This window comes from Ambystoma mexicanum, chromosome 8 (genome assembly GCF_040938575.1).
Source record: "Ambystoma mexicanum isolate Mex_15411 chromosome 8, UKY_AmexF1_1, whole genome shotgun sequence".
Lineage (NCBI taxonomy): Eukaryota > Metazoa > Chordata > Amphibia > Caudata > Ambystomatidae > Ambystoma > Ambystoma mexicanum.
This window is the reverse complement of record NC_090929.1, coordinates 739,183,540-739,206,385: the sequence shown is the minus strand read 5'-3', so window position 1 is coordinate 739,206,385 and position 22,846 is coordinate 739,183,540. Positions and strand designations below refer to the sequence as shown.

At 46.3% G+C, this 22,846-nt stretch overlaps 1 protein-coding gene across 1 annotated transcript in view; it reads left to right on the top strand.

The window, feature by feature from the left end:
- ALOX5 (arachidonate 5-lipoxygenase) overlaps window positions 1-22,846 on the top strand; it is an 846,300-nt gene that overhangs the window by 204,181 nt on the left and 619,273 nt on the right. Inside the window, exon 3 of the mRNA XM_069610558.1 lies at window positions 17,831-17,912. Coding sequence (XP_069466659.1) covers window positions 17,831-17,912 — 82 coding nt within the window. The remainder of the gene's footprint in view (window positions 1-17,830; window positions 17,913-22,846) is intronic.

Here is a 22,846-nt window from a genome sequence, read left to right as displayed (position 1 = left end):
ACGAGGCTGACCAGTGACGACATCTCACCCGGACCAACCATGCTGCAGCAACACCTATAGTTAGTCGACGCCACCCAATCCCAATTAACTTGTGCCCCCTATAGTGTGTAGGTTCTGATGACGTTTTTGTATTAGAAATACGCCTGCCTTTGCGATTGTCAGGCAGAGCGCTCTCGGAGGTTGCAGAGTTCTTTGCATGCCATTTTCTTTGGATAAACTCCCACTTACGCTCACCCGCACTCTGTCTTGGCCTTATTCCCATTACGGGAGTGTCCATTATTGTCTCCCATTGCGGGGAGGATCGTGCTAACTTGGGGGCGCTTCCACTCACAAGCTAACTTGAAAGTTCTAGAAAAGATCTAAAAACTGCATATAGCGCACTGCTAAATATAGTTCATTACCCACTGTATATCTAGAACAGTGTATGATAGTCAGTGCAAAGGAATTGTCAAAAAGTGCTTAGTGCCAGCGGCCGGGCGAGCCCGGATTGGTCTTGGTCTGATGAATGCACGCATCCCAGGAGATAAGCACTCGTCGGCATGTATTAGCTCTAGAATTAACACAGTTATCCAAGTAACAGATAGAGCGATCAAAGGAACCATAACTGATTTAATGAGACATTCGCAGTTTCACTGTACCGGCCGTGTGTACTTACATGTGCATGGCTTAATCTTTGAGACAAGCATATGCTACTGGAAGGATCAAACAGGTAAACAGTTTTGATAATTAGCTACATTTATATACATTTTAAAATGCTATTGTGTGGATTAAATTATTTTATTCTATTGTGATTTTTGCATACCTAATAAAATATGTGGTTTCAATTGTTTACCTGACTGAGCCTCTTATCACCCCCTCACCCACCGGAGTCAATTACTTATTGAATAATTGTTGTATCAATCTGTGTGACCTCCAGTTCTGTTCTTGTGTTACAATGGGCTGAAGCACCACCCTGTACATGGAGCATGCCATTTTTGCCATTCTCGAAAATCCCAAAAGCACGTTGACCACACAGAGAGCATCCGGATATGAGGTAATTATCTCAAATCCAGCGATAAAGGTAGTGAGGTGTAGGGTTGTGAATCCAGTGACATTCATAGAAGAGCCAATGGAGGAGGGAGACTATATACATGACTGTGCTACATATACTGAATAGTATGACAACATTTCTAGAGCTCGGCAAAATGCCCTTGGGAGAGGCGAGTTACCTTTTATTGACAAGTCCTCAACAATTGATCAGGCAACTGGGGAATGACATACTGCAACAGCAGTTGTGAAGTTAGAGCAGACCGGAACATTTGAAGTGGTGAAGAGCGCGAGATGACCCTCTTATTTCTAGGTGCAGGAAGCAAAATTAGCATCCCTCCTAATAGCTCTAGAAACACATGTGGATGAGGAGATCACTGTGTACTCCCACTCCGCCTATGTGATGTCAAGAGTACATGCAGGATTGTCACATTGGAAAAGGAGGGGCTTTCGATAGCTGATGGCACACCAGTACAGCACGTGCCCCTATTGGATAGGCTCATAGGAGTATTACATCTCCCAGCAGCCTTCGCGTTGTGAAATGCCAAGCCCACACAAGGGGGGAGGACGTAGTTTCTCACAGCAACAAAGCCGCAGTAACAGAAGCAAAGCAAGCAGCCTATTTGCCCACGCTTAACATGATATATTGCCCATTACCCAGATAATAGAACTGCAGTGGCAGACACCAACAGAAGAAAATGTGCTATGGATAAGGAGAGTATTCAATATCCCTCACAGATGTGATGTGGCGACAGGAGAGTACTGAAACACTTGTGTATAGGTGCGTTATAAATGCCATATCATATCATATACGGGAAAGCCACTGATGCCCTGAACATTATTGCAAGTAGTGCTCACACAGTTAAACTATCCGATTCATCTAAGCAAAGAAGTACTTGCACCATAGGTAGCAGGAGTTCTGCCCCAACCTGGTGGAGCATAATGCTGCCTTTATGAATAATTGCCTTGTACTGTTGACATCAACAGTTTATGGTGGGACACACGCTGTGTGTAGTGAGAGGAGCAATACTGCGCCTTACTGGGCCCATCCAGCATCTCAATATAGACTGCGTAGACACTATACAAGTTTGTAATGGCTGCTAGTATATGCTTGTAGTAGTGTGCCCATTTTCTCGCTGGAACAAACCGGTCCATGCTTTCACAGCTTTACCATTCTGGCATTTGTGGAGGAGCAGAACTGGATGCCATTGTTGCCGGAACGTTCATTCCATGAATATATGGACGGCTCTAGTCTTCCTGCAAGATGGCCACTGACTATGGTAGAGGTCTGTTGTCAGATTGCAATGGTGATGTGTTGCAACCCGATTTCTTACCCCTCAGGGTAAGAGGCTGCTCCGTTGTTACTGGCCTTTTGCTTGCTCACAGCCTTCTCATTCTTGTTTTTCCTGCAGCCCTTTCTTCCCTTTGCCTGTTATTCTTGCCTTGCCACTCTCTACTTCTCACTGGACTTCCTGCTTTATCGCATCCTTTTGGTCTGTGTCTGCTCTCTGCCTGCCTTTGCTGCTTCCACCTGCTGTGCCTGTCTACCTGCATTCCACTTGCGACTATTTGCTTCTCATGGGAAGTTTCTTCCTGCCTATGCTTTCTTACAGTCCTTTTTCCAGACAATATTATAACAGTGCTACCTGTCACACCATCCTTTAGCTTCACCAGCAGAGCGCTCCCAAGCTTCCTGCTATTACATCAGAGGAGTTTCTCCGGGGTTGTTTGCGCCTTTGGCTTTTTCCCCTTGTTTGGGTGTTCCGGGGAGTCAGCCTATTGCCCAGACTATTGTCAGACAGGCATAGTTGCTACTCCTTGTGGCAGGCCAGACCTCTACAAAGAACGCAAGACGTCTAAGAAGAAGAAGAACGAGAAGCCAATCCAGACAGATTCTTCCTAGCACACCTCTTCCGGAGACTCAGGTGAGGAGAAGGAAGGGGAGCTTGACAGATTGCAATGCCAGAAGACTATGGCTGCCACAGAGCAGGTACAAGAACCTTTGGCAGCTGTCCAAGGCCTGACTTTGGAAGTACAGAGCTTCAAGATCGAAAACACTGTATTGAGACAATTAGTTACTACCAGGGAACATCACCTAACAGGCCTTCCAACTATGATCCTGGCATCAGGGAAATGTGTGGATCACCCAAGGGTCTCAAAGAACTTACTGATACTTGAATGATGCATTTCACTTTCCGCACAGGCACTTATCTATCCGATCATCCCAGGATTGGATTTATGATTTACAGTATGGTTGGGAATGCTCTTGCTTGGGCCACACCACTGGTTACATTGGCCAACCCAGTTCTACAGGACTATGGGACCTTTCTAGCCCTACTAAGATGTACCTTTGAGAGACCCAAAGTGGTTTTCTCGGCTTGTATGTCCTTACTGGATATAAGACAAGGAACAGCGGACATTATGTCTTACATATCTGTGTTCCAGAAGATGGCTTTAGAAGCTGGTTGGCAAGAAGAAGCACAATACACCATATTCAGGTGAGGCTTGAACTATGAAATTAAGGACGAATTAGCTCGAACCAACTGTTGTGACACCCTATCACTTTAATTGTGTTAGCTCATTCAAATAGAGTGCGGACTATCAGAAAGGAGAGCTGAGAGAAAGCGGTATAGAGGATACCAATTGACATCTCCCAGTCCACCTCTTCCAGTTCTGTCTTCACCAGATAACCCCAACGAGGAGCCTATGCAGGTCAGAGCAGCCATAGGTCTTCTCTCTCTTGCAGAAAGGAAAAGGAGACGAGAAAAAGGATTATGCATATACTGTGGCTCAGGGGAACATCTTCTTCGTATATGGCCAGAGGGCATGGGCGTAGGACATGCGGGAACAGGGGGGACAAATCCCCCCCACAATTTTAAGTGGGGGGATACAATGGCATTTATCCCCCCCCAGTTTCCCCCAGTTTGTGTCGCTCTAAAGCCTGTGCAGTGATGCGTGCAACAAACCTCAGACAGCTGCAGCGGGTAAACAAGGTCCTTCCTTCCCTCCATCCTCCCTCCATTACCCCTCCTTCCTCCCTACCTTCTTTCCTTACTTCCTTGCTTTTCCTTCCTTTTCCTTCCTTCCTTTTCCTTCCCTCCTTTTCCTTCCTTCCTTCATTCCTTCCCTTTCCTTTTCCTTCCTTCCTTCTTTCCTTTTCCTTCCTTCCTTTTTCTTCCTTCCTTTTCCTTCCTTCCTTTCCCTTCCTTCATTCCTTCCTTTTCCTTCCTTCCTTTTCCTTCCTTCCTTCATTCCTTCCCTTTCCTTCCTTCCTTCCTTCCTTTTCCTTCCTTCCTTCATTCCTTCCCTTTCCTTCCTTCCTTCCTTCATTCCTTCCATTTCCTTTTCCTTCATTCCTTCCCTTTCTCCTCCTTCTTTCCTTTTTCTTCCTTCTTTTTCCTTCTTTTTGTCTTCCTTCCTTGCTCTTCCTTTTCCTTCATTCCTTCCTTTTCCTTCCTTCCCCTTCCTTCCTTTTCCTTTATTCCTTCATTCCTTCCTTCATTCCTTCCTTCTTTTCCTTCCTTCCTTCATTCCTTCCCTTTCCTTCCTGCCTTCCTTCATTCCTTCCTTCCTTCATTCCTTCCCTTTTCTTTCCTTCCTTCATTCCTTCCCTTTCCTTTTCCTTCCTTCCTTCCTTCCTTCCTTGCTTCCTTCCTTCCTTCCTTCCTTCCTTCCTTTTCCTTTTCCTTCCTACCTTCCTTCCTTCTTTCCTTTTCCTTCCTTTTTCCGTTCCTTCCTTTCCCTTCCTCCCTTTTCCTTCCTTCCTTCCTTCCTTCCTTCCTTCCTTCCTTCCTTCCTTCCTTCCTTCCTTCCTTCCTTCCTTCCTTCCTTCCTTCCTTCCTTCTTTCCTTCCTTCCTTCCTTCCTTCCTTCCTTCCTTCCTTCCTTCCTTTCTTCCTTTCTTCCTTCCTTCCTTCCTTCCTTCCTTCCTTTTCCTTCCCTTCCTTCCTTGCTTCCTTCCTTCCTTCTTTGCTTCCTTCCTTCGCTTTCCCTTCCTTCCTTCTCTCAGTTTCCTTCCTTCCTTTTCATTCCCTTTTCCTTCCTTCCTTTATCCTTCCTTCCTTCAATCCTTCCCTTTTCTTAATTCCTTTTCCTTCCTTCCTTCATTCATTCCCTTTCCTTCCTTCTTTGATTCCCTTTCCTTTTCCTTCATTCCTTCCCTTTTCATTCCTTCCTTCTTTCCTTTTCCTTCCTTCTTTCCTACCCCTTCCTTCTCCTTCCCTTTCCTTCATTTTCCTTCCTTCCTTTTCCTTCCTTCATTCCTTCCTTTTCCTTCCTTTTCCTTCCTTCATTCCTCATGTCAGTTGCACATTAAAAGAATAAGGCACACGTTAAACAGCCATTGGGACTTCTTTTCGTTCACCATGCCAAAAAATCCCCAAACCCCTATCAGCTGCTAATGATGGTGACGAGAGTGGTATTTGCATCGTTCTTACCCAAAGAGAAACTCGACAGCGCCAGAAAGGCAATGACCTCCTTTAGAGAAGATGGCAGTGGTTGGCAAGTAGAACCCTGAATATCTTCTCTGGCACAGCTGTGGACGGGATGAGTCTCGAGCTCCAAACTGGGTGTTGGATCAGGCCCATGCCCCGGTGGGTTCTGTCCGGGGCCAGGGTTTGGATGAATCCTGTCCCGCATGTGTTTTCCTGTCCCTCCCCCCGCGCAGGGCAGGCCCTGGGACCCCCAGAACACTGAATGCTGAAGGCTGGCTGGACTGTCACCCAAGCCTGGCTGTGAGCCACAGCCAGGCCTCGCACTTGGGCTGGGAGAGGCAAGTTTATGGGAGGAAAACCTTCACCCACCACCAATGCAATGTCATTTGCTTAGGAGCATCCCTTGGCAAAACAATGTCCCATTGCATGAGTCCTTATGTTCTGTTCTATATACTAGAAAGTCCCCCCGCCCCACTTTACTTAGGGCACTGCACACAGTGTAGTCATAGTTTTTCAATCTGCTATTGGCTAGCGACGAAGCAAAATGTTATTGCTTACATTCTGACACATGCAAACGTCATGGCATGACTGATCATGTACAGGGCCGTCATGCGGTGGGTGCCAGACGGCAAACTGCCCCAGGCCTCGCAGGGCACAGGGGCCTTGCATGCTGCGGTAGATGCCTTCTTAACGCTCTGACTGCAGTCACATACGTGTGCTCCCTTGCACATGTGTGTTTTGCAGCACGCACCTTATGGGGAGGAAGTAGGGGGATAGCTGACTACATAAGGGGTGTTCCCATTGTGACCCCTCCTCTTCATTCAGGACATTGAACTCGTGAAAGCCATAAGTCTATTGGACTTAATACACAGAGATGTTCCAATCTGGCAGAGGCCCCCCAACTGGCAGTGCCCCCCCTGACCTGGCAGAGGCCCCCTCACCTGGCTGTCACATCCAAAGATGTGATCAAACTTTTTTTTACAAGACTTGCACAAGTCATGTAGATGTATCGTGCGCTGATGAGTCGATGGCAACTAAGTTGAAGGAAATTCATTGAGCGTGTATGCATTGCAGGCCCACTACATTGCACCCCGTGTGTCCACTCACTACAGCGTGTAGTGCACTATTTATACTCAAATCTGTGTAAGCCAGAAATACATCGTGAACTTACATCGAAAAGCTTTCTGTTCAAGTTGCACAGTTCAAACCCATTAAGCATACGTCGCGCCGCGCACCAACAAATCTGGGCTACCACAACAAACATCAACATAATTTTGTGTGTTTTCAAATCTTTTCAAGATGCAACTCTGCTAAAAGGGGCCATTCTCCTGGCAGGTTTAGTACTAGATGGAGCAGAGCACACCACAATGAAAGACCAGCATCAGCCAGAGTTTTACCTTAAGCATTCTGGTCTCGATTTTGCTGTTCACTGTTTCCAATGGCTATTTATTTGCCTGCACATACAGGAACATCTATCACACTAGGACAAGGCCTAACATTGTGCTCTGTCATTCCATCGGTGTATCATATTTCTAAAGTTTGTTAATAGTTCAGCTCAGTTAATGGCCATAATCGGAAACGCTGAGTCATGCCTCAGAGTAAGGAGTTTGTTTATGGTATCCTCACCAGAAGTGGTTGCCTCTTATTATGTAATATGTTAAATAGTAATACGCATCTCTTAGATACTGCTTTGAAGCTTTCAAAACTTTGTATGTATTGAAACCAAGAGTGTTTCCTGATTGGGGATCACCTACCATTATGAAGTCTTAGATACTCTCTGTCCTTAGCACATCCGGCCCATCTCAACTCAACAGAAGCCAAGCGCGCACAGAGTCTATATTCCAATCAGAATGTACACAGGTTCTGGTTCTTTTATCTAATTGCAGCAATGTCAGGCGAACAGTCACTGAGAATGCGGCTGCACGAGTGCAGCTTTTTAATATCAACAGGAGACCTTGTTTGCTTCACTCCCATGGTTGATGATTCCAATAAGGATTTGGAGACCTTAAATATGTATTTTAAAACTTAAACATTGGTGCCTCCAGTGGAGCTTGTAGAGAGGTCCCCAACCTAGTGTGTGAGCATGGAGTAGTAGGTGAGTGCAGAGTTATTGTGGGATGTGACTGAGACCAATAAACAAGTTGCTTGTTCAGGTATTTACAGGAAGATGGGCACTTCAGGGAATGAATCCTGGCCTCATAAACTGTTTCGTGAATTGAGAAACTTGAGGGGCGTACCATGAAACATGAAAAGACAGTGGCTGTGCCTGAGGGAAGGTGTGTGCATTACCTTTAGTTGTAAATCAGTTTAGGCCCATTGGAGGCAGATTTGTTCCTGCGACCACTAAAACATGTTGAAAGCAACCTGTCCTTTTCAAACGTCTCCTACAGTTTTTTTGTGCAATGTTCGCCCACGCTTTTTAAAGTCCCTACAAGAATTCAAGTTGATTTACTGTCGTCAGCAGATGTAAGTAACTTACAGTTCTTGGTAATGTAAGGGGATCCGTGCAAGTCACATTTGGCTGGGTGGCTACTCCCGACGTGGCAGATGTGCTAGCTGAGACAGTCACTCCAGTTCTGTGGCTGCAGAGACTGCTCAGAGAAGCGCAGCAGACAGAGCCTGCCCCCCTCATGCTGCAAAATTGGCTGGTTACCCCTTAGCTTGCGCCCCAGTGAAGGGAGCCTGAGAGCAGGTGTTTTCGGGGCAGACATAAAAGATCTATCGATCATGTGGTCCACAGGTCTGATTGCGAGTGGGATAGAATTGGTGCTTTATTCCTGAGGTTGCCCAAATAAATGCCATTGTGTTATGTTATAATTACCCATGCTGTTTAAATACCCTGAAACTATTGTGTTTGTGTTGTTAAAAAAAATGGTGAATACGACTATAATATTGAAAAAAGTAAACGTAGTGTTAAGAGGGACGACAGAATTGAAGGATTTTGTACTCTGAACTGCTTTTCATTTTCTTAATTTTCTTGTTTCCTTTCTTCTTTTCTTCATGTTTTATACAGTGATGATATATGTGATTTAATACCTACTGCTATTTTAATTTTGTGAAAAGTCGAGTTATTTCACTAAATACAATAAATAAATAAATAAATAAATAGAGCAAAGTACCAAGGTGTCTCCTGTCCCCCCCCCAGATTTTATGGGTCTCCTACACCCCTGCCAGAAGGTCCACCACGGCGTTCAGGAAACAACCAAAACCTGTACTAGGATGGACCAGTTACCGGGGTTATGAAGCAGGTCCCTCGAATACTCTTAAATCATGCTCTGTGCAGAGCGACACCAGACTCATGTGGTACGGGTCCAAGTTCCCTTTGAACAAAGGGTTGTAGACACCCTTGCCCTCATTGACAGCAGTGCGGCTGGGAATTTTATAGACGTAGTGTTGGCAGAGAAAGAAGATATTCTGCTACTTTCAGAGGAAAGAAAATCAGTTGGTGGAAGGAGTTGATGTAACCCCTTTAAGTTCTGGTCCTATTACACATACCACAGAACTTTTAGAAATTAAAATATCCAGCCACCAAGAGACCATGAGATTCTATGTCATCCGTGCCACATACTTTGTGTTGATCCTAGGAATACCCTGGTTGAGACAACACAATCCCAGGAGATGGCCATTTTGGCATGCCCCGACCATTCCACCTCGACCATAGGGGTGCATTGCTTATCTCACAATCTTAGTGAATTTGCAGACGAATTCCAAGATAAGATACCTAAGGACCTACAACCTCATCGCCCAGAGGACTGTTCCATTTATCTTGTTCCGGATGCTCTGGTACCATTTGGACGTATGTATCCTCTGTCAGCCTCGGAAAAGTCAGCTCTTCGGGAATATCTTGATTCCAATCTCCAAAATGGCCTTATCAGACCCTCTTGTTCAACCACAGGGGCATCCCTATTTTTTATACCAAAGAAAGATACCTGAGAATTGAGGCCATGCATAGACTACCGGGGTCTCAACAAGGTTACTATGAGAGACAGGCATCCTATGCCCCTAATAAAAGACATTCTGGAGGCAGTACAAGGATCAGTGTTGTTTTCTAAATTGGATCTACTCTGGGCCTAACATCTTTTATGCAAAAGATCTGGAGACGAGAGAAAGACAGGCTTTCGAACGCCTTTTGGCCACTTCAAGTAGGTTATGACCTTTGGACTAGTTAACACTGCATCTGTGTTTCAACATTTCATGAATAGGCTGTTCTCCGATCTGTTTTTTCATTCAGACATGATCATCTTGACAATATCCTGGTGTTCTCTAATTCTCGTCAACACTTTGAACAGCTCAGAGAAGTACTATCCAGACTTCATGACCATCATTTTCTGGTGAAACCAGAAAAGTGTCTATTTGGTGCGTCCTCTGTATCTTATTTGGGCTTCATTCTTTCCGACAAAGGAATTGAAATGGATCAATGGAAGGTGTCAGCTATTCTCGAATGGCCGGCGCCTAAGTCAGTAAAGGCTATTCAGCGGTTTCTTGGTCTTGAAAATTTTGATCGCAAGTTCATACCAAGATTTTCAGAGCTGGTACTCCCCATCACTGCGCTTCTTAAAAAGAACGTTCCATTTCAGTGGAGTATCTCAGCTGAAGAGGCCTTCCGACGATTAATGGAATTATTCTGTACAGCTCCTATTTTACTTCAACCCAATCAAGACCTACCTTTCATCATAGAAGCTGATTGCTCAGCAGGGGCGGTAGGGGCCGTACTTAATCAAGAAGTGAACAAACAAGAGCACTCCATTGCATACTTGTCCAAGACGCTTTTCCCCAGTGAGGGTTATTGAGAGGGAACTGTTGGCTATTAAACTGGCCTGCAAAGAGTGCCGTCATCTTTACCAAGGAAAAGATGACGGCCCATTCGAAGTACGGACCAATCACTGAAACCTCTGAATCTTACAACAAATGGAATGCATTAACCCTAGACAGACTAGATGGGCACATTACTACACGCAATTCGATTTCAACATATCTTACATTCCTGAAACCCAAAACACTATTGCTCACGCCTTGTCATGCTACCAAGAGACTCCTCAATTACCACACCAAGAGAGTCTATGTTTCATCGAAATCATTTTGTCTATTTGGTTTCCTCTTTTCTTCAAGATGTCAAAGAAGCATTTTGTCAATTACCTTTTCCCGAGGATGGACATAGGGGAGAACCTTTCACAAAGAAAGAGGGTATGCTATTCTATCAGGAATGGTTGGTGGTTCCAGAACCATCATTACAAAGCCAGGTGCTCACGTGGTGCCATGACAGCAAGTCAGCATGTCATCGAGGAGTTGCTGTCACTCTTGAACTGGTACTTAGACATTTTTGGTGGCCGGGAGATTCTGGAGACATTAAGCTTTTTGTTACTTCTTATTCCATATGTGCTCAATGTAAACGTAGCACCAGAAGACCTATGGGCTTCTTGGAACACTGTATCTTCCGACCTTGGAGCCACACTAGGTGGCTGCTGCAAATACTTTAACTGACTATCGACCAGTAATTTCACACATGCACAAACATTAAGAAGCACTTTATGAACTCATAGTAGCCTCAGAGCAAATGGTACCAGCAAATGTTTGTCTATTATGAGCAACCTAGGGGTGTTCTCCCATCCAGACCCAGAAGAGAGTCCTCTATTCAGGTGGCCAGGGGAGGTCCATCGCTCTTGGATCCCAACCCTGGGTGTGGACGAGCGAGGTAGGATCACCTGCGTATGGGAGTTCGGGGTAGTGTTAGTGGGAATACCCTAGGAGAGACGCAATATTCTGAAGGGACAATAGAGGAGGAGGAGGAATTTCCAGATGCCTTCATGGGATATGCTGATTCCCACAACTCTAGTGTGTCCGTGTAGTCAATAGCCCGCTAATAGAGGGCTATTACAACTTTGCGGGCACGAACTTTGCGCCATGCTGGTATGGTCATTACTGCCATGCCGTTAAAGGCACGAAAAATGCCCTTAGCGGCATCATGCATAGCGCAGATTGCACTACAGGCATGAACCAATGCGGCATTAGTGGTGACCGCTAATAACGGTCACTGTATATAAGCGGAATTGGAAGTAGCGTCATCAAACAGGAACGGGAAGGAGCATGAGAGCCATCTTTAAAAACACAATCCATTGCCATCATGAGCACACAGGACCTGTGGGACTCTGCTGTTTGTTGGAAACTCTTCATCTTACACACCACAATGCCCAAGGCCGTTAAGAAGGGCGCCACCCGCCAGCGCAAGGAGCGCTTCAACGAAGATGAGTTGGAGATGCTAGCTGGGACTCTGCAGCAACATGCTGAGATTGTGTTTGCAAACAGCATGAAGAGGGAGGCCATCATTAAGAAAAAAGAAATCTGGGCACTTGTGGCGCAGAAAGAGCACAGTCGGGAACACTCCACACACGATAAAAGACTACAGGAAGCGTTGGGACGACTTGCGGCTGCGAGTACGGAACATACTATCAGCAAACAGGAGCCAGGCAATGAGAACAGGCGGAGGAGCCAGCTCCCCCATCAAGCTGTCCCGATAGGAGGACATCTGCGCCAGCATGATTGGCATTGAGTTGATAGGAGGTGTCAGTGACATGGAGTGTGGCGCCACAGCATCGGCGGATGGAGGTGAGTGTCCTAAGAAAACACTGTAATGGAGGGTCTGATGAAAGTCAACCAATATGTCCGTCCAAAGAGGCAAGCCATGGCCCAACACACACACACTCCCAGCAAAGTTGTCGGATGCATCACAGACACATGCAGATGCCTGCAGCAAGGCAATGCAGTACCTGACACCTACCACACAAAATGTAAATGCCATAGGTCACACAGCATGCAGGCCCCAACAAATATGCATGTCACATACCATAGGTCTTGGCCAACATGAGTGACCCCGACGTATGCCTGCATAACCCATCCATGTATCAAACAACGTGATCATCCAAACTCAAATGCCTATTTCCCTCGATTGTGTGGATGATCAATTGTACAAATGTATGTATGATGCCTATCGAAACATCACTCATGCCGTCCCTATCTTCGACCCCCACAGGCACTGACCATGACAGAGATGCCCAGGACTCAACCCCCGCGAAAACCACACCCCGGAAGAGGGCCCGGGATGAGGCCAACGGGCCTTCCACCTCGAATGGCCAACCCAAGGGCCGCCGTGCACCACCAGTCAAAACACCCCAGGTTGCCAGTGCACCGGTGCTGCCAAGGGCCGTAGAGGCGGAAGCACCAACACCTATTGCACAGCCAGAGGAAACAGCCGAGGCACCACACTCGGATGAGTCAAGTTTGGCTGGGGAGTTGGCAGCCATAGCACCCCAGGCTGTGGAGGAGGCAAAGGATGAGGTATGGGTGCCCGTGGAGGACGATTCCTCAGAACGCCCAGTCCACAGGCATCCCCCAAATCTCATCCCTTGAGACAGACCATGCCACCACCCCAGAGCAGTCTAAGCGGGAGTTAATTGAAGGGCCCTTTAGTCCAATAGTGGCGAGTAGTGAGGCCGAGCATGACACCCAGGAACTGTCCACCTCCACAGGTGCACCCACAGGGCCGCAGCATGCTGAGCAGCTGACTGCCCTTGTGCGGCAGTTCGTGGAGGACAACGCCCAGGCAAGGCAGGAGTGGCGGGAGAACATCGCCTCTCTAGGCAGGACCATCTCAGACAACACCGCCTCCATGGGCAAGATATTTGCGGAGAACACTAGCCGCCTGTGCGAGGAGGTATCCACACTGCGGCAGGTACTCAGCCGTATAGCCGATGCCATGGAGTCAGGGCGTCTGGCAAACCAATTAGAGCAGGCGGCCACACCATCCTCGTCAAGCTCTACCCAGATGAGCCCGCTCCGCAGGTCATCACGCACCCTGCGCCGGCCAGACATGCCGCCACCAGGTCCAGGGAGTGTTGATTAATAGTCTGGGCATCCTGATGTAGGCATTAGAGACTTGATGGGACATGTGGGGGGGAGTTCTGGGGGGAGGAGGGAGGGTAGGGTGTGTGGGGGAGTTGTGGGGGGAGGAGGGGGAGAGTGTGTGGGGGAGTTGTGGGGGGAGGGGAAGGGGGGTTTTCATTGTTAAATTCAATACACCCGTTGTGTCAAAAGCAAGACCTAAGTGGACATTCATCATTGCGCATGTGTCATTTATTCATATACAGTGCATAGTGTGCATGACCCCCACACCCAGTACCCTCTGTCAAACTATAATGTCACCCTCTGCAGCCATGTGTGTCAATAATATTGTGCAATCACTGACTGACGCACAGCACGTCCCTCCTGTGCTTCGGCACCGCAATGATGTTCAGCCACTTCTTCTGCATCCCCGTTATCATCACCAGGTGGTTGCAGTTCATTGTCAGGGGGCAGGGACACGTTGCATCGGATACACATGCCACCAGATTATCGTTGGCCACATGTCCTTGGATGTATGCACGCCCTTTTGAGGCCCTCCATGTGTCCTGTGCCATGGAATAATGGTGTGGGTTGCATCTTCAAGATGATAGACGGTGTGCTCTGCCGTGTTGTTGCTCATGCATTGTGTACGCATACAGCTGTGTCCGTGTCCATTTAGTGATGTGTAGCGTTATATAGGATTTTCTGATGGGGAGCATTGGAAGTAGTCTTTGCAATGTTAGGCATTCTGCGCTGATTTTTGCCATCGTGACATGCAGCATTCCTGTGGTTGATCCGGGATATCGGGCACAACAATGTGTGATGATCTTGCTTGCGTCACCTCCCATCTGCACTTGGTTGGAGTGGTATTGCTTGGGATTGCTGTAAACCACCTCCATGGCATGGAGGCCATCTTTTGTTTCAAGAATCTCCTGGGGAGTCCGTGGTAGGGATATGTAGTCCGTTGTGTGCTTGAGGAGGGCATCCAGCACTTGCTTCAGGATGTGAGTGAATAAGGGTCGTGATATGGCATGCATGCATCATGATATGGCATGCATGTGCCCCACTTTGTGCTGGTAGGTGGCTGTGGAAAGGAAGTGGAGCACTGACACTACCTTCAGTAGAGGAGGGATGGCGGTGGTATTTCAATGAGGCTGACAATCGTGTATCATGCGCACGCTGGTGTTGATGGTGTCCCGGTCCAGATGGTACAGGGTGTGGTTGTGCTCCGTGGTTGGGTTGGAAGGACTGGCTTTGATGTTTGGGATTGGGGGCTGCATGCGTGGTTACGGTGGCTGCACTGGTGGGGCATGCTGGGCCTGTCTCACCCTCCTTCTCCTTCTGCGTGTCCTCTGTGATGCCTGCTGTTGGTGTTGGTGTTGTTGCTGGTGTTGCAATGCATGCATGTCCTCCAGCTGAAGTGTTGATGCTACTATTGGATTGATCTTGGTGTCGAAAGGGGTGTGGTGTGTGGGTGTGCTCCTTTTGTTCAGGCCCAGACTCCATTGCCTCTACCTGTGCTGATGGTGTGCACCTGTGGCAGTTGGGAACACTGCACATGGCATTTTACGGTTGGTCAGCGATGCTGGTATTTACGGCATGCCGGAATCCACTTTTAGCACCTTCATGATGCCAGTATTTGCATGTCCGCTTCACTTGTGATGTCCTCCAGTTTACGGCATGCAGCTATTGCCGGTATAATGGCCCGCGTGCCCGCACCCATGCCGCTATTAGAGTCACCGTTATTTACGGTGCCTCTAATAGCGGTTTGGCTGGTCGGAATAGCCCGGAGTGGTAAGCGATACCGGTAATCCTTTACTGGCATCGTTTATCCTTTACCTCCAACCTCGGAATGACCCCCAAAGTTCTTGTGTTGAGATCCATTCATACTCCACCTGTCCAAGTTACAGAGAATACTATCAAGACCCCTGTTTTTATGATCAACCCACAGACATAAAGATGGGGGCAGCCATTCGCTTAAGTAAAGACAAGATTAGAACATTTTCCTATGCTCATTGTCGACTCCCTGAGGACAGGAACTCAAGCTAATCTCCAAACCCACTACACTTCACATCCTTCTCCCTCAGCCTTCATGGCATATCTTCAATCACAACCCTTCTCTCCCACCCCATTTCCAACAAATACTGAGACAAAGAAGATGCAACTAAGATCAGTGAAGATTACCTGTAAATATAACCTGGGGAAAGTAAAGGGAAACCTACTGTAGAAAGAACTCAAGGTGTCTCACTAATAGAGTTAGGCAGGGTCAGGCATTCAATAATGACCACTCACACCTGACTCTACTGTTTGTTCAACTATAAAAGGTGTGGTTTTTCACAGAGGAGAGAGCGAACTGGGGATGTTGTTAGGGTCAGAAAGGCCGATGAGCAAAGAGCAGCTGGACCCAAAGCCTTGAGGAGAACGGCGTGCCGAGACGCTGGCCCAGTGGTGAGAAGGGGCTGCAGCATGGCTAGGGAGCCATGCCTCCAAGGAACTGGTGCAAGGCACCCTGCATCCTGCTGTTGGTGGTCAGAAAAGTGCTTGTTCCCTTAGTACTTGTGCCTGTCCCAAGGGTGTCCGAGAGACAGGCGGTGAGACCCTGACCTCAATCCCGTGTATTCAGAGGGACCGCTCGTCAACGCGATGCTGCCGGTTAGTTTCATGTCAGTGAGAGAGAGCGTGCGATTGATTTGAGCGGAGCTGGTGAAAGACACAGTTGATGAAGTGGCACAGAGTGGAAAAAACAAAGAGAAAGCTAGTAAAGCGGCATGAAGCTGAAAGGTGAAAAAAGTGAGAGAAAGCTTGCAGAGCGGCAAGGAGCAGAAAAGTGAAAGAACAGAAAGCGCAAGCATATAGATGAGGAAAGCAACAGAAGGAAAAGGCACTACAGGCACAGACGGAAACTAAAAACATTAAGAAGGTTCAGTGTGCACGAGAAAGCCAGGAAGGTGCAAGCGATTTGAAACTGGGAGACAAGGCCTATTCATTTGAGTCAGTCTGAGGCAGCTCTTCCCACCCAACCAAAGGCAGGATGATACAAACGTAAGACCAGGTTCAAACCTGAATGTTCTGCCTCAAGACCTAGAGGATCAAAGATGTTAACTTGTTGAGGACATACAGCACTTTCGGGCCATTCTCAACAGCTTGAATAGTTGCACTTGGGTTGTTAACTTCCTGACGCTCAAAGGCTGAGAAGACCCTCTTTGACCAAGCACTATTCACCTTCCATGCTAAGCTCACACTTTGTTGCACCATCCAATCACAGCACACTAACCTTAAATATTTGTAGTTGCAACATGCAGGAGGGGGGTCGCAGGTGGAGCCACCAGATATGTTCACCCAATCAATGCACTAATCCCCCTTGTATATGAACGCTGCCTTATTAACCAGTCCTTTTCCACCTTTTGGTTTTTATGATATATATTGCGACATCAAACAGGTTCAAACCAAATGACAGGCCTGAGATTGGTGAGAGAGTATTGGCGAATGCTGAATTGTCCATGCCTTGATCCCTGTTGCTGATTTTGAATAAACAGTAAACTTCTGCCACATTTCTGGACTCTTCCGATTTTGGGTGCAGGGGATTTCCTCGGCGCAGTTCCTCTTGCTTGTAATCAGGGAGATTAATAAATCCATTGCCCTCATTCAACAGCAAATGACATTGCAGCATTCTCATACTGCACAGAGAGGTGTTTTAGAATTGCATTTATTTGTAAATTTTATGATATTATACTGTTGTAAAAATTCTAAAAAATTACATTAATTTAAATAAAATATCTGTTTCGATAGTGCAAAAGCCCTCAATCTTTGTTATTTGCTCTCTATATGAAATTGAGCTCAGCTCCTTAAAGTATACATTTTATAACTGAGTTGCAGGTCCAAGTTGACTCTAGCTTGCACAGTACTTACCTGCTTTTCCTAATCTGGGAACATCAAAACATATACAGCATCACCTGGAAAATATACAGCGTGTTTTAAATACAGTAGAAGCTTCATTATCCGCCACCCCCTTAACTAGAACACTTTGGTATCCGGCACCCCCTAATACGGGTAGTAGTACTGCTCCATGTAACAAAATGCTGTAAAGAAAACTCTGAAGGCTGAATTAGTGGGATGCCAGTAAAAAGAGAAGAAGGACAGGAACCTTTTTTTTATCTGACCTTTTTTCTCAATTTTCCAGGAGCATGCCAACTGTATAACCAACATTCCATTACCCGGCATATTTGATTGTCTGGTACCATTGGGTTCCGAATGATGGTGAATAATCAAGATATTGCTGTATTTTGCTTGTGACATTCACGACTCTAAGTTGACCAACATAGAGCGTAAGATGCTCTTTTGCTTTCTATACAGCAGAAGCTGCCAAGAAATGTATTAATTTCGTATATAGCATGTCCAGATGTATGCATTAACATCTAGGCTGCATTTCCTATCACACCATCCAAAGTGTTTCGTTGATTTCTTAATGTTTACTGACATTGTCTTTGATTTTAACAGCAATACTGGCTCGTCAAGACAGAATTCAAATTCTGAAACAACACCGCCGTAAAGAACTTGAGGAACGTCAAAAACAATACAGGTATTTTAGGCTTCATAAAGTTATCAATTCGGAAAGGGTAATGTTTATAAATAATCCAAATGTACAGTACTTGTCATCAGCATTCGTAATGTTAGTTAGCACAATGTACCCTTTATTGCAATACAATTCCACCACTCTCTGCAGAGTGTGGCGCTAGAGGTAAATTGCACTTCCCTTGCTCACAGTTCAGCCAGCCCAACATAATGAATTCTTTTTTGTTGTTGCTTTATTTAAGTTCATGTGGTTGAATAAGAAGCTTTTACACTAACAGACAGACAAAATACAATACCAAAACCTCTCATAATCCATACAATTAACAGATACAAATATCCATAAAAAGGTGCACACAGTTCACATTTTGGGCACATAACCTAGTTTAATTTAAAACATCATGACTAAAATATTGACTTCATAAATAAGAGAACAATATCATGCTAAAATCATCTAGTACAGAAGCTCAGTCTAAAATACTGTATCATAGTTCGTTATTCCTAGGGAATTCTTTTTTTTTTTTTTAAATCAAGTCTTGTATAGCAGCCAATTTTATGATGAGTAGAACGCCGGAGGAAACTTGTAGAGTGAATCAAGGGTCTTTACGATCCAATAATATAGTGGCCCTAAGCCAAAAATGATACGCAGCAGAGGCCCCCACGTATGATTCCGCCACAAAGAGCATGCTCCAGAATTGATCCGTTTCATCTGTGGCAAAGTTCACATAGCCTTTAGAATAGCAATCTCTTAGGGTGGAACAATGCACCAGTATATGTTGTGCAGTTTCCATTTGATGCCCACATAACCGACAGAGGCGCTCTTCCAGCGGAATACCCTGCCAAGCTCCCCTGGTGTCATGCACAGGTAGGATTTCAAATCATAGGTGCATTATAAAAGAAATCAGAGCAGACAAATGCCACTTAATTAGGTATTGCAGCGGGCTCTGGCTAAAGCCCTGTGGTGGGAATAATGGATGTATTTGCGCCTTTCCACCAGAGAGGCTAATGTGAGTGTACAATCATGGCCACGAATCCTAGGGGTGAGTGTACTTAGAAACACTGGGACCTCTTGTTCCATGCAACATATTAAAGAGATATCCTGGCATTGTGAGAGAACTACACTTTCCAGGTCTCTGAACCATGTGCTACAGGAGCAGCGTTTTGGCGGTGTCCGGTCATTTGGTCGAAAATAAATGGTCGAATGACCATTTGATCGAATCAAAATGGTCGGGAAAAAAAAGGTCGAATTTATTTATTTATATATTTTTTTTTAGTTTGGTTGCTTAAAAATATGTTTTAATAAAGAAAAAGGGGGTTTGGGGCGGGAACCCCCCATAAAATAAAATAAAAATGTAAAAAAATCGACCTTTTTTTTTCCGACCATTTTACATGGTCATTCGACCATTTGGTTTTCGACCAAATGACTGGTAGCCGCGTTTGGCATGGACCATAGAACAATGCAGTAAGGATTCATGTGTCCTCCCACTAAATTTTATATTCACTCATATGTTACAGACTGCAATAGTCCACTGGGACAAGAGTAATTGGAGGCCTAGTTCCAATCTTAGGGCTTCCACTGGAACTGAGCCTCTAATTCTGGTAGCCAGCAAATTGCCCTCTTTGGCAGAACCTCTAAAGCATATAGAATTCCTGAGAAAGGAGCTGGTGAGCAATCTGTGTTGAAGTCCCCTGCCAATATGATGCATCCTTTATTTTTTTTAGTCAGACCATAAATGGAGATTGTCAAGGGCAACTTCCACGAGGTCACCCGTGTGTTTACCCCCAGGTGGATCGTACAGAGTTGCCAATAACGTACCCCCCGAGCCATGTGGGAATCCAGCCAAGATGGAAGCAAGAAAATTGTCATTTTCCCTAGTGCCATGATACTGAGTGAGCGAGGGTTCAATTTTCACCCCAATGCATAACCCACCCTTAGGGCGAGCCGTAGTTACAGGAGGCGACAGGCAAAAAAGTGTAGTGTAGCTGTCCGTATAAAAGAGGGCCGTTAACCATGACTCCGATAAAAAGAATAGATTTTGCATTAAAGGTTCACGACCGCCCAGGTGATTGGCCAAAAAAGAACGATGGCCACGAGAATTCCAGATAGCATTGAGAAGGAACTGAAAGGATGTACATTAGGTCATTGCGGGCAATCATATGCCCTCACCCAATTACCTTGGATTGTAGTGTGATTAACGTGTCCCTCCTCTCTATCCAAAGCAACAGTGATAGTAGACTGATTGTTTGCATACGGCATTGCAATATCTTGTGCGCTCCTGTGCCCATGTGTGGTAAGTGGTTCGCCATGCGCCATAAAAGGATGGAACATGGATACTTCAAAACCAAGTTCCTGCAGGACTTTTGTGTTCTTGCACAAACTTTCAGCAACTAGTGGGGAAACAAAATTCGCCAATGCCTAATTCTTCTGGCTATAGTATTTGGGCAACTCTAAATGTTCAATGTCCTCAGAGCAGATACTTTGTCGGTCCAGTGTTGAATGTAATAGGTCCAGCAACCAGCATCTATTTAAAAAAGGACTTTTCTCAGAGGGCTCAATCTCCACTACTTTTATATGTTTGGAGGATGCCTAAGCAGGGTTCCTGGCCAGAGCAGATGAATACAGCGCAGCCACTTGGGCAAACCATGGTAAAGCAGCTCGCTTAACTGATTTTGTGGTCCCCCCATCCTGTGTGTAGTTTCTATCCCGTGAATGGGTGGCAAGACCCATACTAGCATTTCCCCCATCAGGGCACTCTATGCCAACAATAGGGGTTGTCCGGGGAGAGGGAACACCCGTTGGATAAAATGCTGCTGAATGTTGACCTTCTAGCTGCCATAGTTTAAGGTTCAAAGCCGGAGTTTGATGGTGGACCCCCCGGCTAAAAGAGTGCTTGGGGCTCCAGAACAGTTGGGGCAATGTAGTTGGAGGGTGCCATAGTGGCCTCAGAAGCATGCAGGACAGTCCCATGTCTGATGGTCTTTGGATAGGAGGAAAGGACCCAATTGTCAAGCGGTCCCTGTAGGACAACTTCTCCTACAATGGCATCCCCTAGATCGTTATTAACAATGAATTTATCATCATCAAAAGCCTTCATTCGAAGGACCATAGGTTGCTTTAATGCTGCCCTCATGTTCCCTGTAGCTGAGGTAGTGTCTTTTGACTCTGGTAATCGTATTAGGGGCATTGAGTAGAGCCTGCTCAGCACACATGGCCTCCAGGGCTTGCTCTCTAGTGGTTACTGTGACACTCAGTTTCACATGTTGGTGTTTGGGTAACTGAATGTACCATTTCTAAACAATTTGGCAAGGTGGATATCTCCATTCCAGATGGGCATGCATCGGGGCTTGGTGCTTTTGATCTTTTGCTTTGATGCTATTAGCACATCCCTTGTTGTGATTAACAACATTCTGGCAATTTGGGCTAGAGGCAGGGATAATGTCTACTACAGGAGACAGTATGCGATTTGTTTCACATTGTTCTTCAGTCATTTTTTTAAAAAAAGAGGGCATCAAGTTTTTTGGCAGGCATGTTAGATTCTGAGGGAGACCTACACTCTCGAATTCAGTTTGCTGAGAATCTGAGTCTTATACTGAAATGTCCAGAACACTAGAGCTTTCCCCAGAGCAGAAATCCGATGAAGACATCAATTTTCCAGGTTCGGATTTACAGATAAGTTTGTTCCAGTGATATTGTCATGATAATTGTTTTCCACTGGTAATGAGTGTTAAGGCGGATTTCTGAACTCTGTCCTAGTGGCGCAGAAGTTCAGAAGGCCAACCTAATTACTTGGAACAGGGTAACCTCTGGACGAGCCAGACCAATCAAGGTAGCGATCGCGGCGGTCAAGACTAGGTCTCAAGAGGGGTGAGGGTGACTGAAAGCCCGCTATGAGCACACAAAGCAAGAACACTTACAAACTACTCCAAACAGTTGTTATATTAAAAATATATACACATTTATTTCAAGGCCTTTAAAACAATGACTGTAGCGAGAAAATCACAATATAACGATAGAAAACCAACACATACCATATCAACACAATATATATACAAATACAACAAGTCTCAAGCGTTATATGCACGAAATGTGTAGTCCACCTAAAAGGGAGGGAAAACAGGCAGTGCGCAATAATGCTTAGACCCAGTTCGCCTTCAGAGGCACCTAACTAGATGGAAGTCCGAGCACTGCGAAGAGTGGAGCCTTGTGCTCAAAAGTACCTGCACGCGCTGGTGCCAACGGGCAAAAGGAGAAGCTCTTCGAGGGAAATCAGGCAGTTCAGTTTAGTGCACAAAAGAAGAAGAACAAGTTCCGCGACTCAAGCGCAGCCTCCACAGTGGGCAGAAGCAGAGCGCGAGTACGGAAAAGGGTGCTGTTTGACACAGCGGGGAAAAGCAATGGGCTCCTGCAGGAGGGCGACCAGATCCTAGCTATGCTACTCACCGGTCCCCGATGCAAGCAGACCCAGGCTTCTCCGCGTCCGTTTCAGTAGCTGGCAGGTTCAGAAGAGCAGGGAACGCCTCGTCGTCGTGTTGAGTAAAAAGACATCCCAATCGAAGAAACCCGCACAGTTTGTTACCACAGCAGGGCAACGGGGCGGCCGTGTGTATCTGAGCCAAATGTACACTACTCACTTCAGACCTGGGAACGCCAAGTGTACGAAGCGTGTGAGAGTGACAAGGACTCGAAATACTACACAACCTGGCGGCGGTTACAGAGCAAGACTCCCGTGTAAGTTGGTCAGTCAGCTGGATGGCCCAGAGACGCTTCCGAAGGCTTACTGGCAGGAGATGGTGAAGATGCCGAGAATAGCTGTTCCCGCTATTCCAAGGGTCGAAGTACCAGTACAGGCCTTCTGGTTCGATCAAAGGTGAAAAGGGTTTCACAAGGCGACAGCAGTGCAGAGGAGAAGTCCTTCAGCGGGTCACCAGCGATTCCTCGGTCCA